Raw genomic sequence first — 16177 nt, forward strand, 5'->3', positions numbered from 1 at the left:
GAACACAAAGAACAATTAACAGGTTAAACTATTCCGAAGAAAAATGCTGAAAAACAGTTTGTAATATCAAAAATGCTGTTTAAAGTAAGTGAGGTACACCCAGGCACACTCTAGTCAGCAAAGTGAGAAAACCTAAGCTTAAGGAGCCTTCCTCCAACCTAAGGGGCACTTCAGAGCCACTTAAGTTGGAGAAACCTCCTTAGACTGGAGGAAAGTTTCATGCTTTTTTGAATGGGAATGACCAAGTAAACCAGTAAGATTCAGGTGTGTAGCCATGTTGGTCTGAAGCTCCAGAACAAAGTCCAGTGGCATCCTTAAGAAAAACAAAGTTTTATTGAAGATTAAAACTTTTTTGGTATTAAAGGTGCTACTGCACTCAAACTTTGTTCTAGGTAAACCATGTTGCCATTATAATTGAGCAGTTATTAGTGATTACCGATATTGCTGTTATCATTGTTATTGTTAACTGATACAGTTGGTGAACTCTGTTGTATATGCCTTATGGTTTCCATGTTCTCTGTAACCAGCATGGTGTAGTGGTTAGGAGTGTGGACCTTTAATCAGGTGAGCCAGGTTTGATTTCCTGCTCCCCCACATGCAACTAGCTGAGTGACACTGAGCTCACCACAGCACTGATAAAGATGTTCTGACCACGCAGTAATATCAGGGCTCTTTCAGCCTCACCCACCTCACAGGGTGTCTGTTGTAGGGAGAGGAAAAGTAAATGTAAAAAAATGTAAAAGTAAAAGTGAACGTAAGCCGCTTTGAGGGGAGGGTAGTATATTAAATGTCATAAATAAAAAACCTCTGCATGTCAAATGAAATTACTTGGTGAAGCATTGGGCTTACTCATATAATTTAGGCCTCTTGTTTCTTTTTGTTTCAAAGGAGTCGACAGTCCCTTAAAGTTCGTGAGCACAAAGTATTGGGCCCATACGTAGATGGTTTGTCTCAACTAGCTGTTACTGGCTTTGAGGTAGGTGTAGACTTTACATAGAAGACATGATACATCATTAATTGGTGAGCTTGCACAAAGCAGTGAGTGAATATGAGTACTCATAAGTCTGTTTGTTTTCATTTGAGATAATGTGTACATATGAATTCTGCAAAAAGCAAGCAATTAGAAGCCTTCTCCAGATTGAAAGGACTAAAAGTATAGCATCTTGATTATATTTTTCTTTAGTCACAGGAAAATCATTAATAGAATGCATTTTTGAAAGAAGAAAGGTAACAGTACATCTGTATATTTCTGATTGTAATAGTCACACTTAGAAGTGGCTTATCAAGAGGTCTTAATGGAATAATATTATCATTTAACTAGCCTCTGATAAGATACTTCAGATACTGGTGTATCTAACAACTTCATTCACTTTAGCCTGATTTTTTTTTGGGTGGGGGGAGCTTCCATAAGCTTATTGAAGTATAAGTGGTCTGATATCAGATTTTTGCTTTATGCACACTGAAAATGAGTGATTCTAAGCAAAGTCATTTCTTAATCCAATTAATACTGGTGAAAGGAGACTTGACACACAGTTGTCCAGATGGATTTGTATTGGCCTGTTTAATCAGCAAATCAATACCTTATGTAGTATGGCATTAAGAATATGCTTGGGTGAAACTACAAGAGAATGTACTGGAATTGTGCTTAAGCATAATGGAATAAACTATTACCTGTTTTACTTAAATTTCCCCCTCTTTCTCTGCGTTAGCTCTGAACCTAAAGGCTTGAACCTGAATAGATAGGACTTGTAACAAGGATGCCAGTCCCCAGCTGGGACTTGAAGATCCCCTGGAATTATAGTTCAGTTCTAGGCAAGAAAGATCAGTTCCCCTGGAGAAAATAACTGCTTTGGAGGGTGGACTCCATGACATTATACTCCACTGAGGTTCCTTCCTGCCCAAGTTCCCACCCCCTACTGGGCCCATCCCCAAAGTCTTCAGGTATTTCCTAACCCAGAGCTGGTAACCCTAGCTTGTAATTTCTCTGAAATTTACGTTGGGATCTTGGTGAGTCCATAGTAGGAAGGAGTTCTGTGGTGAAGGAGCCCAAAAACTTGCTACTTAGCTTTGAGATTATGCTCATTTTAATGTTCATTTCAGAATTATTTCACATTTTGTAATGTTGGACTAACAGCAATTGGATTAATGTGGAAATATAGCTTCATGGGAAGAGCAAGTTCACTGTCATACCCATTGTTTCTCTTATGATTTGCTTCAGGATATTGAGTCATTGATGTCAGAAGGGAACAAGTCTCGAACAGTAGCAGCAACCAACATGAATGAGGAAAGCAGCCGCTCCCATGCTGTATTTAATATTATAGTAACTCAGACACTTTATGACCTGCAGTCTGGTGTAAGTATATTCAGTCAAAGGATTCCAGCAAATTGGTTATGTCCAAACCTACTAAAATGTTAGTCCATTTCAATGGCATGCATTTCTAGGTAAATGTTCAAAAGAACGGTGCAGCCTCAAAGTTTAAGAAGCTTTCAGTCAAACTCCAGGTTGCCGTTATGTCCAAATACAGGCACTAGGTCAACTTAGAGCGTCTTTCCTTCTCACAAATTGGGATTTTGAAATTGAAAACCGAAGATTGAGCTGGAAGCTTTTTGTGGCACATGGCAAGCAAGAGCCTGGGGTGGAGGGAAAGAAAAAAAAATAGTCTTTGCATCCATTGTAAACTGAGAATTGGCATGGCTGGCATCTGAATTTGGCCTAAGATGCATATCAGAGAAAGAATGTTAAAGGAATTAAATGTGCAGAAAGCAGCTAAACTTGGACTTTATATTTGTAGTGCTGTAGATAAATAAGTGTAATCAATCTGGGATGAATATCCATAGTGGCAGGTAGTCTGAAATTTTAAACTGCATGCATGAGAAATCATATTTCCATTGTAAGATGCATTATCTGTTAGGTACTATTTTACTATTACAAATGTTAAATTTACTTTTTAACTGGTATTGGGTTTCTATGATTATTTTTGGCATTTCTTAATTGCTGATCACCTGCCAGTAGAAATAAACAGAACAAGAAAGCAGTTAAGTCAAGATACAATGACCAGTAGCCATTGGATAGTTCTACATTATATGCTGTGAAAGAGTCAGTGAAGTTAATTGTAATGGCAGAGGGGTGGAAAACTGTTTCAGATATCAGTTTCTACATTCTACATTGGTTCCAGGACAGGCAGGTAACTTAACAGCTTGTGTCTGAGAATAATCTTTACCAATTACTAGAAAGTTAAACATATAACGAGAGTTGTTTATTCAGACATTCAGGTGATTATGTGGAACTGTGCTTTCAAAGTGTATCCTCTCAGAATTCATATGCTCATTTTAATATTGCCCCACAGAAGTCTCTGGTTCACATGGAAGGCTACAATGATAGGGTCTACCACTAGGCTAAAAGCATAGCACAAGTGAAGATTCCAATTGTTTAAAAAGCATTGGTGGGTTGTTCCATACATGCACATTCACTTGTGTGAATGTGCAATCAGATCATACGAAGAACATCATCTACAGGAAAGTGGAACACTGTTTTCTTGGGGCTGGGAAGGTAATTTCAAATATGCATGTTTTGTTACAGCTGTCTAGATGTCTTCATTTATGCCTGAGAGCAAAAGTAATTTTGAAGTCTTATTGATGTTTTTTCTCTGCATTCTTGTTTTTGTTTAGAACTCAGGGGAGAAAGTGAGTAAAGTCAGTCTGGTAGATTTGGCTGGAAGTGAAAGAGTATCTAAAACAGGAGCAGCAGGAGAACGTCTGAAAGAAGGAAGCAATATAAACAAGTAAGTGTGCTGATGAAATCAATTTTGCAAAGAGGCATTGTTTTTAGCTGTACTTATCAGAAGGCTTTTTGAATAAAGATGCGGATCAGTAGGCTGCTTTCTAGTTGTGTCTTCAGGTGCAAAATAAAAGTAGACTCTTTTTGTCGGCTCTTGCCGGTGATGAGTAAAATATCACTAAAGTAAGAACTTTTAAGTGTGGAGTAACAGGAGGAGTCCTTTTAATTTAAAGGTATTCCCAAATTACAAGTGCCTTTATGCATCCATTTGCCCAAGCATCTGGGTATCGCATCAGCTTGCAACACAGAGGGAATGTGCAGCTTGCGGAGTTTAAGAGTCATAGAGTCATAACTGCATTGTGCTATAAAAATGGAAAAGTAACTAACAGGCAGCAAGCCAGAGTTTAAGGGTGTGTAGCCTTTGAAGGAGCCTGAGTCTCTCATAACTGAAGCAACAAGTAGTTACATGACACTTTAATATTACTATTGTTTTCTTTCAGAGAAACAAGGAGAGTCACAACACTGTTGCTTTAAATCATAGCAATTCCTTTTAAAAGAAAAGCTATACAGTGCTGTCCTCAAAATGTTTTAAAGTGGCTCAATTTGCTTCCTTTAAAGCTGTACTATTTTCATGAGAAGCAACTGAAATCATAAAAAGATCCCATTTCAATAGCTTACTAATAGGGAGCCCCCTACCTTTTATGTACTCAAAAATATTTAACGGGGGAGAGAAGGTATATCTTGACACTTTGCCAGTGCATGCCACAGTCTTTACTAAGCTTAAGGTCCATCTAATGCAGCATTTTATTTCCAAGCACGCCCAGCCAGATGTCCCTGAAAAACAGGCAAGAAGACTATTGCCCCTCCCTCTCTGACTTGTGAGAAAACAGTTGCTTGTAAGAACAGAAAATGCATTGTGCAGCATTATTTTCTGTATGAATTATCCGTCTCAAGTTGCACTTATCTAGGGAAGTCAGAAGGTTCTTTGTACCAAATTATGCTTTGCCCCCAAACTAGATCAGACTCAGCCACTCAAAAGACCTAATACAGTTGGCACACTGAGTTATCATTGTATAAATAGTTTTATGATTGTGTTGTTGCATTTCTCAAACCAATTAATAACCTCTGTGTTAAATTTATTTCACTGAGTCATGCTGGACTGAAAATTTTATTTATTTATTGAAAATATTTTTATGCCTCCTTTCCATCAAAATTGAGGTGCCCAAGTCAGCAAGCAGTCAAAACATCATAACAATATATATATATATACTCAAGTGATGGGGACATTCAGATCAGGGCCCCAGAAGATAACCTCAATGGTTGGGTAGGTTCTCATGGGAGTATAGGTAAAATAAAGCTGGAGTCACATGATCCCTATGGCCCACTGCAACCAACGTTTTCATTGCAGTGTTCTGTACCAGTTGTAGATTCCAGGCATGCTTTAAGGGCAGTCTCATGTAAAGTACATTACAGTAGTCCAATCCAAATATTACCAGGACAAGCACCACAATAGCAAGAAAAAACTGACCACCACCATCATTTCCTTATTCAATGGGAGGAGAACAAGATGGATCCTTGCGGGGCATCAAAGAACTAGGGGTTGAGCAGCAGTCCCCCAGAGCCACCTTCCAAAAGCTACTTTTAAGTTTGGACCAAAACCATCCCAGTCCTAAACCCTGAAATGTGGTCCAGAAGAGTACTTTAATCAATGGTATTGAAAGCCACCAACTGATTGAGGAGAATCAGCAGGCTTAGACTCACCCTATTCATCTTTCATCACAGGTCATCTGCCAGGGCAATTTCAGTCCCATAATTAGGTCTGAATTCAGACTGGAGAGGATCCCAACAATCGGCTTCATTCAGGAGTCCTTTCAGTTGCCCAACAACTACTTATTCAGGATGGTACATTTCAAACTAGAGGTTAATGATTCAAAATTACTGGATCCAAAGTATATTTCTTTAGGTGTGGATGCACCAACACTGGTTTCAAGGCTGAGATGACCACGCCATCTCTCAAAGAGGCATTTACAGCCTCCTGGACTGGGTCAGCCAGATTCCCCTTGTCAATTTAAGCAGCTGGATGGGGCAAAGGCCATACAAGCAGGTGGTAGATCTCAATAATCTTTTCCACGTGCTCAGATGTTGAAAAATATTACACGCACTGGACAAGCTGAATAATCTCATACCACTACTAATGTGGAGCAAATCAATGTGGAAGTGAATGTTTTCATTCACAAACTGGTCACAGCAGGCCACCAAGTAGTGCCCCGCCCACGAGAACAAAATGGGTCAGTATTTGAATTAACTTTAGTTGAGGGTGCTAATAAAATATGAAAGAACCCTGTGAGTTCTTTAGAATCCTGTACATATCAAAAACAGAAAACCACATGACAATAGGAAAGTCACTGTGATGGACAGAAGTCTGTCCCTCCCCAGAGAGAGAAAAGAGCCACTCAGCTTCTTTGTCCCAGAGTTTGTAGGAATTCCACCCAAGCATCCAATCACCTCTCAGAAAGGGGTGAATATTGGAGGGAAGCCCAGCAAGACATCACTTTGAAGGAGAGCTCTGCTTGGTAGCATGGCAGAGTGGTTTAGCTTGACCTTGGGGAGAAGACGCTGTAGTTATTATGAGGCCTGGTATAAGCAGACCTTGTGCAATCTTTTCTGACTCTTGGGAAAGGGCAGTCTGATGTGGGTGGAATCTTGTGAGTGTGAGAAGATCCAACCCAGGGGTTAGTCAATAAAAGCCTAATTGTACTTGCAGGCCTCAAAGAGAATTCCAACCACACTCTAAAGTTGACGCTAGCTTACATGAATGTGCTTCAGCCAGGCTTCTCCTTTGACTGTCTGGAGACATGGACTGCTGTTCTGTTCTTTCAAACCCACTTGTATATAATCCAATCTTCTTTGTTATTTGCGTACAACTCCTGCCTCAGTGATCTTTGTGTTAGTTTTGCTCTCCACAAAACGTACCTCGTGGCAGTGAACCTAAGGCCTTTACACTTGCTACCCTCTAAGAACATCTTGTAATTGAAGGGATGGTTTACAGTTCAAAACTAAGGTGGTTCCTGAAAATTGTAAGAGGCTGTGTGGGTCTCTCAGTTTGTAGAACTGGCTTCTCACAGTCGCCTTGTGTGAAAGAATGGGTGAATGAATCTTTCTGGCAGCTTGAAACAACATTTAGTCATTTGTGTATGATGAGTGATGAATATTAAAGCTACCTGTATTTGGGAATACCCTGTCCACTTGGTTAAACATTTCCTCCATCTTCCTTTGATTCAAGATTTTGTTTGCATGTAGGATAATAGCAGGTAACCAAGCATTCTCTGTAATATAAAGGAAATGTAAAAAGCCTTATGGTTATGTTTCCTATTAGGTTGCTAAGGAGACACATTCAAAGGTCAAGGCAAACGTCTGTCTTTCAGGAGCTGGCACAAACATAGTCCTCATTCTCACATGCTATTTTCCACTCATGCATGCTGTGCCAAGTGAAGGCCTCTCAATGAAGGAGCCTTGTATCAAACCAGTTTTCCGTGTTAGCCAATTTTAAGTGCCGGTGTGAATAACGTTTTGTTTTATCCTTGCATAGAAGGATTCTAATCTGGGGATTAAACCAAGTTTTACAATCCACTTTGGTGAGGAATCAAATTCCAGTTTGCCCTGGCACCGGTATTTGGGTGTCACAGCAAGTTGGTGCTTGATTTGCAGCAGCTTAAGCCCGGAAGGCTTCTATCCTACTCTGCACGTGAACAAAAAAAGGAGAGAAGCACATTTGCACTCATCAGAATCACCAGTTTGACATCTGAATGCAGCTGCTGTCCTGTTTCCTAGCTATTTAAATGACTGATTTATTATCTAGCACAATAAATAAATCAGACATGATGGAATATGCCTGAACTAATTGCATGCTTTCAAGTAAATTAAAACAAAACCCCATTTTATTGCAGTGTAGCACCTTTAAAGATAATAGTTTATTTTCTTTGTGAAAGTATGCTTATGCATACTGATTGTAGAACAGCCAAGTAGAATTAAAAGTTCATTATTATTGTTTATTAAATTGTTTGTTGCTGTTTTGAGACGAAGCTCTCTGTTGTGGAACAATTTGGGTTTAAACGGTTATTTCTTTAAGAATGCGTTCTTTGTGAAATCCTACCTCAGCTCCTTCTGAGTCTTGTATCTATCCAGTTTCTGGGAGGTCTTTCCTTTGATTGCGTGTGGTACTATGTGCTATGGTAGTCCTGTTACAGCCTCCTGGTGGTGCTCCTTCTGACCTTGAAGTATGTTGCCACTTGATAATGCTCCTATGATTCAGAACCTATAGGCTTCACAGCAAAGCCTCCTGAGTCTTTATAACCTCTGTGATTCATTTATGCTTGGAATTAATTTATCTTCATAAAGTTATTTTACATGGCAGTCTGTTTTCTTTTTTCAGAGTTGCCTTTTATTATATATTTTGCCGAATTGCATATCTATGTTGCATGTTCAAGCTGATGGCAATTTGCTGCTTCCCTAGGTCACTCTCAACACTAGGTTTGGTTATCTCATCACTTGCAGACCAAGCAGCAGGAAAGGGGAAAAACAAATTTGTGCCTTACAGAGACTCTGTACTCACCTGGCTCCTCAAGGTAAAATGCAATTTTCTTCAACTTTTAAAGGGAAATGGAAATCCCAGTTCAGTCCATTGTAATCAGTGTAACCACCAGATTTTTAATGAAAACAGACATTGGAATGACAGGATATACTCCTTGGCTCCCCCCCCCCCCCCCCAGTTATGCCGGTAGTCTCCTGGTTGCATGGGTTGTTTTGTTTAGGGTTAAATCCTGCCTCTTGGGACCAGAAGATGGGGTGAAAGGTAGGACCTTTCCTGTAGTTCCTAGTTATCTTTTTGGAAATCTTCAAGGTCTGTGCCCTGTCTTCCATTTAGTGAGGAATTTCTTCCTGGCATCTAAAAGCAGTCCCTTTGCTGTTGAGGAAAGAGAATCAAACTCTACAGGTATCTGTAGGATTTCGGTTTTCCATGTAGACTGTACCACAATCTCGAAAGAACATACATAGATGGCCATGGACTGCATGCCATGATCTAAGAACCAAAGGCCAAGAGCCTTTTGGCATTTTCCTGGTTACATCTAGGCTTTAAGTTACCCACAAAAGGGGGAGTTACACATGCTTATCCCAGTTCTTAATCAGTTGGCTGAAACATCCTCAATTTTCTGCGCTCTGTATTATTCTTTGCTTACTGTAGAGGTTTGTTGTTGCCTATTTAAAATGTTAAGCTGTTTTTTTTGGGGGGGTACAGTTCCCCTTTTATGGTTATAGTGCCTTACGGATCTTTTCTGTAGTTTAAAAAAAATGAATGCAATTAAGAAGTGCACCATAATTTTTTTAATTACGTGTTAAGTAGGTTAGTACATTTAAGGGTAGGTTTATTTCAATCAGTTCCAATTATTTGATGTGTCCTATGAATATACCGCATAGGACAACTTGGGAGGAAATAGCCAGACAGCCATGATCGCTACAATCAGTCCAGCTGCTGATAATTATGAAGAGACACTCTCTACTTTGAGGTATGCAGACAGAGCCAAAAGGATAGTTAATCATGCTATAATAAATGAAGATCCAAATGCCAGAGTCATCAGAGAACTACGTGAAGAAGTAGAAAAACTTAAAGAACAGCTGTCTCAAGCAGAGGTAAACATTGTCAGAATTTTACTCGTCAAAATTTTGTGATTATGTGATTTTGATTATATGGCTCTTACAACAATAAACGGAGAGGGGTGCTTAACTTTGCTTCTTAAAATAGATTTAAAATAGGTTCTGAAATGGTTTTAAGTTGGCTATAAGACTTGCACCTCAGAGAACTGCTTGAAGATAATGAATCTTTCTTAGAAATCCTTGTGGGAAGGGAAGGATACTCAGGAAAGATACACAGGGTTAACAGACCTTCCCTTCTTAAGAAAAAAATTGTTAACAGTTGTCATTTTCTGGCTCTTAAGGCTATGAAGGCACCAGAGCTAAAAGAAAAGTTGGAGGAATCTGAGAAACTGATAAAAGAACTGACTGTCACATGGGAGGAGAAACTTAGGAAAACAGAAGAAATTGCACAGGTATTTCTGTCTTTATATTAAATAGTGATATTAAATATTGATTGATATAACAAATTAAATGCTAGAAACAAAGTTTGAGTCCAGTGGCCCTTTTAAAACCAAGAAAGTTTAATTCTGGGTATACACTTTCATGTGCACGCACGCTTCTTCCAAATTAAACTAAGTGATTTTCTATAAAAGATATGAATGCACTTTACGTTTTCAATGCCTGTGAACTTTGCTGGCACTAGCCAAGTCTGTTCGGTTACTTTTAATATTGTTTGTATAAACACTATACTAGTAGGTTGCTAGCACAACTTGGTCCGGTGCTTAAATGAAGTACTGCTCTGATATAGTGTGCACCAAAATAACAGTTTCTTTGAAACGCTCTACTACGGAATGTGCAAGACCAAAAGACCTCCAGTATGGCAAATAAGTTCAAAAACTCTGACCTTGCTGTTTTGGATGCTCAAGTACTGAATAGTGCATGCTCACTGCTGGTAATGGCATGTTGGACATAACTGAGGTACAAAGTAAGAAGTTTGACCCTTATCATTCTTGTGCCCTCACTATGGAGCTATTAGCAGGACACTATACTTCAGCAGTGTTTTGTCCTCCCATTCTGTATTATGGACACAATAGCTTATGTTTATTTATATATTAAATTTATATTCCACCCCATCTCCACAGACCTAAGGTGGTCTGTGGATAAAATTACACATAAAATTTCAAAATACAAAAATAGAAATTCACATTAAGCTGTAAAAACATTAAGACTAAAAAAAAATCAAATACTAAATTATCCACAATGATTCTGATCATCATGGGGAAGGGGGATCATACAAAGTAAACTTTATTGGGGCTTCAGTTTGGTGGATTCTAACAGACAGGCCAATGGATTTGGATGTTACTTCAGGCCTCAACCATAGACCTGGTAGAATAGCTCCAACTTGCAAGCCCTGCAGAACCAATTAAGGTCTCTCAGGGCTCTGATCTCATTTGGCAGAGGATTCCACCCGGCCTGGTTGAGACCAGTTTAAGGGGTACATGATGACAGTATTGAAAAAAAGGTGAAACATTTCAAAGTTAGGAAGGGGATGGGCTTAAATTGTGCATTTCTGAACATTTTACAAGGGAACTTTAATTCAAGGCAAATCACTTCTGACCTGATTGATATAATTACTTTGAGACCAATCAATCAATTGCATCTTCATTAGCACCTCTAGTAGTAACTAACAGTCAGTTATTGTGAAGAGAAAGATGAGAAAGTGAGTTTATATTCTAAACCATGTTTTTTAAAATAATTAAATATATGGGTCAACTAAAATGAACAAATATGTTGTAAACTGTGAAATTATAATTTTCTCATAGTTTCAAATTAAGCTGGCAGAGCAGGCTTTAAATGTTAGTCCAGAAGACCCCAACATTTTTGAGTATACAGGCACCTATGGTGGGCACTGTCATAAAATGGCTGCCACAAGAGATGGAAACAATCACAAAATGTCAGGGAACAAGGTCATATATAAGTCTAATGTTACTTCTTTCACATGTCTGTGTGGGGGTTGCCCCTCTTTTGCCCCCCCCCCACAGACATGTGAAAGAAGCACCATTAGACTTTGATTAACAGCATACACTTTAACCTGCACTGCCAATCAGAAGTCCAACTGGACAGAAACCCCACTTAGCCCCGCCCACTTCCTAAAAGGACTTGGAGGTGCTAGGAAAGCTGATGGCAGGTACCTCCTTTGGGACCCTGTGCTAATCTCTTTAACAGTTTGAAGAGCTGGGTTCTAGTACCATTATAGGCATGGGGATGACTGGTACCGGTGCAGATTAATGTGCGTTTTGCTTTTATTTGCATCATGCTTCAATTTGATGCTGTCCAAGCTAACTGTGTCTGGCAAGTTTAAAATATGTTCTCTTCTTTGCAGGAGAGACAAAGGCAGCTAGAAAGTATGGGTATTTCCCTTGAATCTTCTGGCATCAAAGTTGGGGAAGATAAATGCTATCTTGTAAATCTAAATGCAGACCCTGCACTCAATGAATTACTGGTTTATTATTTAAAGGTAAGAAGGGATTCATGAAGTGAACTGCAAATGCTTTGGAGAATCTCTTTTTAATTTACTAGCTAAATCAGAATTTTATGGCACTAGATGCTTAAATGTAGACATTGCTGAAGATTTGCTGAAGAATTGTTGAAGAATTTCAATATAAAAATATACATTTGTAATATTTAGCTTTTGGAACTGAGAAATTGCGACTTCTTCCCCCTAGTACTGCTTTGTAGCTGATTGCAGAAGATTGACATCAAGTGGTTCCTGGCTTGATTCTTGCTCTAGCATTTTATAATACTCTTGGTCAAGAAATTCACCTGCACTCCTTGGAGGTCTGCAGCAAGAAGATGGGAAAGATTCACTTTTAGTGATAGGCGCTCCTATTTCGCTCATAGTCTTGGTACTCCTATCATACGTTTCACATTCTGGGAAATCCCTCAGAACACTGTCTAGGAGGACATAAGATGTATCTGCTGGGCAAATAATATTTCACTGTACAATGAACTTAATCAAAATCACGCTAATCCCTCTAGTTCTGAAACCGTCAAAAATTGGGACTGTTGATGCTGCCGACTGGTACTAAGATTCAATACCCAGATTACTTGCTGCTATAAACTAATTTTAATTGCCATTAACTGAATTAATGAACTGTTTTAACCATTTTATGTGATTTTATGTCAGTGAGATGTTGTATGCCACCCTGAGCCAGTCTGCTGGGAGGGCAGTATATAAATATAAATATAAATTGGTGAGCTTTGTATAACTGTAAAAGCAGCACATTTTATTTTCATTGCATTTGTCTTTTAACGAGGATCACACCAGGGTCGGCGCAGATACATCTCAGGATATACAGCTGTTCGGAATAGGTATCCAACCAGCGCATTGTGTGATAGATATTACAACAGATGGGGAAGTTTCTCTCTCGCCAAGAGAAAATGCAAGGTAAGCACAGTGGGCTTAATAAAATCTTGACACAAAATAATCTGACTGTTCCGTTCAGATTCCGAAATAACATAAGAACTAGTTGCCTTATGCATTAGAGACTTTTAGGTAATCAAGGAGAGAGTCCTCAAGATCCCAACTTATGTGTGATCATGGGCATTTACTTAAACTGAAGGGAGTGGAAGGAATGTTGAAGTCTCCACCAAGACTTGTCATGGGAAGCAATCTTTCACCTCCAGTTTGTCACACTGTGACACACAATAAGCTCTGCCCCTGGGTTCCTTCTGATTTGGCTGCTCCATGAACTTTATAACCAAGGTTTCTTGATGTGAGTGAGAAGGGTACCCCTATTCCTTATAGTCATGAAAGTTGGAATGATTTGACTTGTTTGTCCTGAAACATGGTCGTAGGAATCTACTTAAGCATGGGGCTACTCAACAGGCTATATTGTCCTTCATCATCATTCAAATCCTTCTTTAATAATGTAAGTGGAATACAAGATTGTTGTTTCATTTAACCTGGTGGTGGCTTTTATGGGCACTCTTTAATCTCATTAGTTAGCTGTCTTTAATTGTACTTTAATTCTTTCTCTAAACTGTTTTTGCCATATTAAAAAAAAAAAACAGAATTTCTGCTACATTTCTGTTTTTTTTTTTAATATGGCAAAAACAGTTTAGAGAAAGAATTAAAGTACAATTAAAGACAGCTAACTAATGAGATTAAAGAGTGCCCATAAAAGCCACCACCATTTCTAAATAGAAACCACAATTTCTAAATATTTTGCTTTCTACCGCTTAAGGAAATAGTGCCGAATTGTAGGACCACATAAAATAATAAAATAAACATACATAAATGAGCACATTTTTTTCCAATCAGAAAGCTCTGTCTTGTTGTTTTGTATTGTAGTACTATGAATTAGAAGCAGAGAATTTGAAACAGATGGTATTCAACATGATGATAAGATTGCGTTACTGAGATTTAGTCATTTTGACTGGTAAAAACAAAGCAGCATGTTTCTGGAAAAAATGGGTAACTGAATAGGCTTTGTTTAATTTGGGGTTTGTCCAAAATGCTTAAGTAGGTACAAACCATGTTACCAAAGCTACAGTTGTCAATAAATGAGTCACTTCATTGTTGACCCTTGTGGGGCTTGAAAGTGACTTCTTGGTGATACGGAGGTGAATGCTGTTTTTTTTAATGTTTAATATATCATACTTGGAACAATATAGCATAAAATAATCAGATGCTTTAAATGTTGCTTTTTAAAGAGTGGGTCCTGATTTTACTTTTTATTTTAAGTTGGAAATGAAGACGTTTTTCTTCATTAGGTGTAGCTGACTTGTGGGATAAACCTAACCTGGAATTTTCATAAAAGAGGAAGTGACTCATGTACAAGCCCCATTAAAGAGAGATTTAATTGGGTTTTTATAGTCTGCTTTAAGAGCCTGACACCCAGTTACAATAGGCTTCATTGCTAATATAGCTTTACTTTTCTTGTTTACAGCACGGACCTGCAGCTATAGCATCATTAATAATTAGTCAGTAGGAATCAGCCTTCTGTTGTAGCCTCCATGACTCAACAACCAAGATTTATGCATTCGTACCAGATATGCTTAATGTATGGAGAGGGTATAACTAGATCTGTTATTCCTGAAGTTTCTCCTAGTAGAGGTTTCTATTGCTGAATCAAGAAGCCCTCTTCATTGCTCTTAGGTTAGGTGAACACACAGAAAAAATAGGAACTTGTCTGTTAACTGATGCTCACTTCACTCTATGAACAGCAAGTGTGGTTTAAGGATTTGTGGGGCCTGTAGCACCAGAGCCAATTTAAGGATTCATAGGGCCCTAGTAGTATAATTGCAGTAGGAGCAGACTGGGGGAAGAGGGCCCCCCCTGTAGTCAAAGGGAGTGTCACCCTGCGTGTTCTTAAAGAGGGGAAAGGGGGGGAAGAGAGAGGCTATAGCCTTGATCCATGGAGGGGAAGGCACAGCATGGGGGCCCTGGAAGTGTGGGGCCCATAGCATGTACTACTTGTGCTACATGGATAAACTGACCCTGAAGAACAGACAAGACTTTTAAAAAGTGAAGTAAATTCATCTGCAGGCTCTGCAGTATACTTTATGTCTGGAAGGAAACAGCAAGTAAATAAAACACTGAAACTTCCCATAGGTGTTCAGAATTATAAAGCAATATTAATAATTGCAGAAGCTCTGTATGCACCTCTTCTCCATCCTAACTCTTTGATGTGTATCTCTGCCGTCACTGCTTTATCTTTAGCAGCAAGTGCTTCTGTGGATTAGACTAAATACACAAGTGATGTATTGGAATTGTTCTTACAGTAAACTCATCTAGTAGAGGATGACTTGGATTTTGTTTAATAGCATTTACATTTTATTTTCAGATCCTGTGTAAATGGTACACTGGTATGTTCTGCGACACAGCTGTGGCATGGAGACAGAATCTTATGGGGAAACAACCACTTTTTTAGGTAGCAGCTTCCCCCCCCTTCTCTGTGTCTTAAAGAGTCATAACTAATGTATGTATGTAATCTAAAGCTCTCTTTGGTTGATAGTATATTTTTAATTCTTGCACACAGCTAGTGTACATTCTCTTGATTCATATGGGTTATATATGGCCTGTAGACTGTTTTCAGTCCACCTGGGTTTTTTAAGTCACCTGCACAAAGTATTCTCAGGCATTTTTTTTCATGTAATATTGGTGCATAAGGGACAGCTTATGTATGTGAGTCCCTCTCAAAAATCAGGTTGATCTAATGAGAAGATCAAGGCTGACTGATTGCATCAGGCTTTTAAGTGCAATCAGCATGTGCACTGACTGACACCAGCAATCGTACAAGCAACATGCAACCAAAGACCTCACACTGATGATGGGAAATAAAATGTTCCAATGTGGAATGCTTTGTATTGTCTGGTTTTCTTTCTTTTTTCTCCTTTCCTTACCCCAGTTGTCGTATAAACCCACCAGGGAGAAATACCACCTTAGTAAATAATGCACTGATTCATTCTTAATGAAAGGATAACTATCCCTCTCTTTCCAGACACCATGGCAGCTAGCAGTTGCATTCTCCCCCAAGAGCTTCAGGAGCAACAGAAGAAAAAGCTAATAAAAGAACACATTAGTATTGTATCACACATGCATATGCCACCATTGTATAGTGTAGATGAGCTACAGTTAAGACAGGAATTTGTTGCATAGCTTCCTTTCCTGGGAGTAAGCTTGCAGTCCCTTGTCCAGCCTATAAAAGGATTCTCAATAGAATCAATGAGTCTGTTCTTGCAAAAATACACATATGCTGTATT

At 38.9% G+C, this 16177-nt stretch overlaps 1 protein-coding gene across 6 annotated transcripts in view; it reads left to right on the plus strand.

Moving 5' to 3' along the window:
* The window catches only part of KIF13A (kinesin family member 13A), a 71488-nt gene that overhangs the window by 23407 nt on the left and 31904 nt on the right, over positions 1 to 16177 (plus strand). For all 6 annotated transcript variants that reach the window (XM_077353057.1, XM_077353053.1, XM_077353054.1 and 3 more), the window contains exons 7-15: positions 889 to 976; positions 2219 to 2353; positions 3670 to 3782; positions 8292 to 8403; positions 9254 to 9466; positions 9772 to 9882; positions 11793 to 11927; positions 12727 to 12857; positions 15259 to 15345. In XM_077353057.1, coding sequence (XP_077209172.1) covers positions 889 to 976; positions 2219 to 2353; positions 3670 to 3782; positions 8292 to 8403; positions 9254 to 9466; positions 9772 to 9882; positions 11793 to 11927; positions 12727 to 12857; positions 15259 to 15345 — 1125 coding nt within the window. The remainder of the gene's footprint in view (positions 1 to 888; positions 977 to 2218; positions 2354 to 3669; positions 3783 to 8291; positions 8404 to 9253; positions 9467 to 9771; positions 9883 to 11792; positions 11928 to 12726; positions 12858 to 15258; positions 15346 to 16177) is intronic.

Source organism: Paroedura picta, chromosome 9 (genome assembly GCF_049243985.1).
Source record: "Paroedura picta isolate Pp20150507F chromosome 9, Ppicta_v3.0, whole genome shotgun sequence".
In the NCBI taxonomy this organism is placed as follows: Eukaryota; Metazoa; Chordata; class Lepidosauria; order Squamata; family Gekkonidae; genus Paroedura; species Paroedura picta.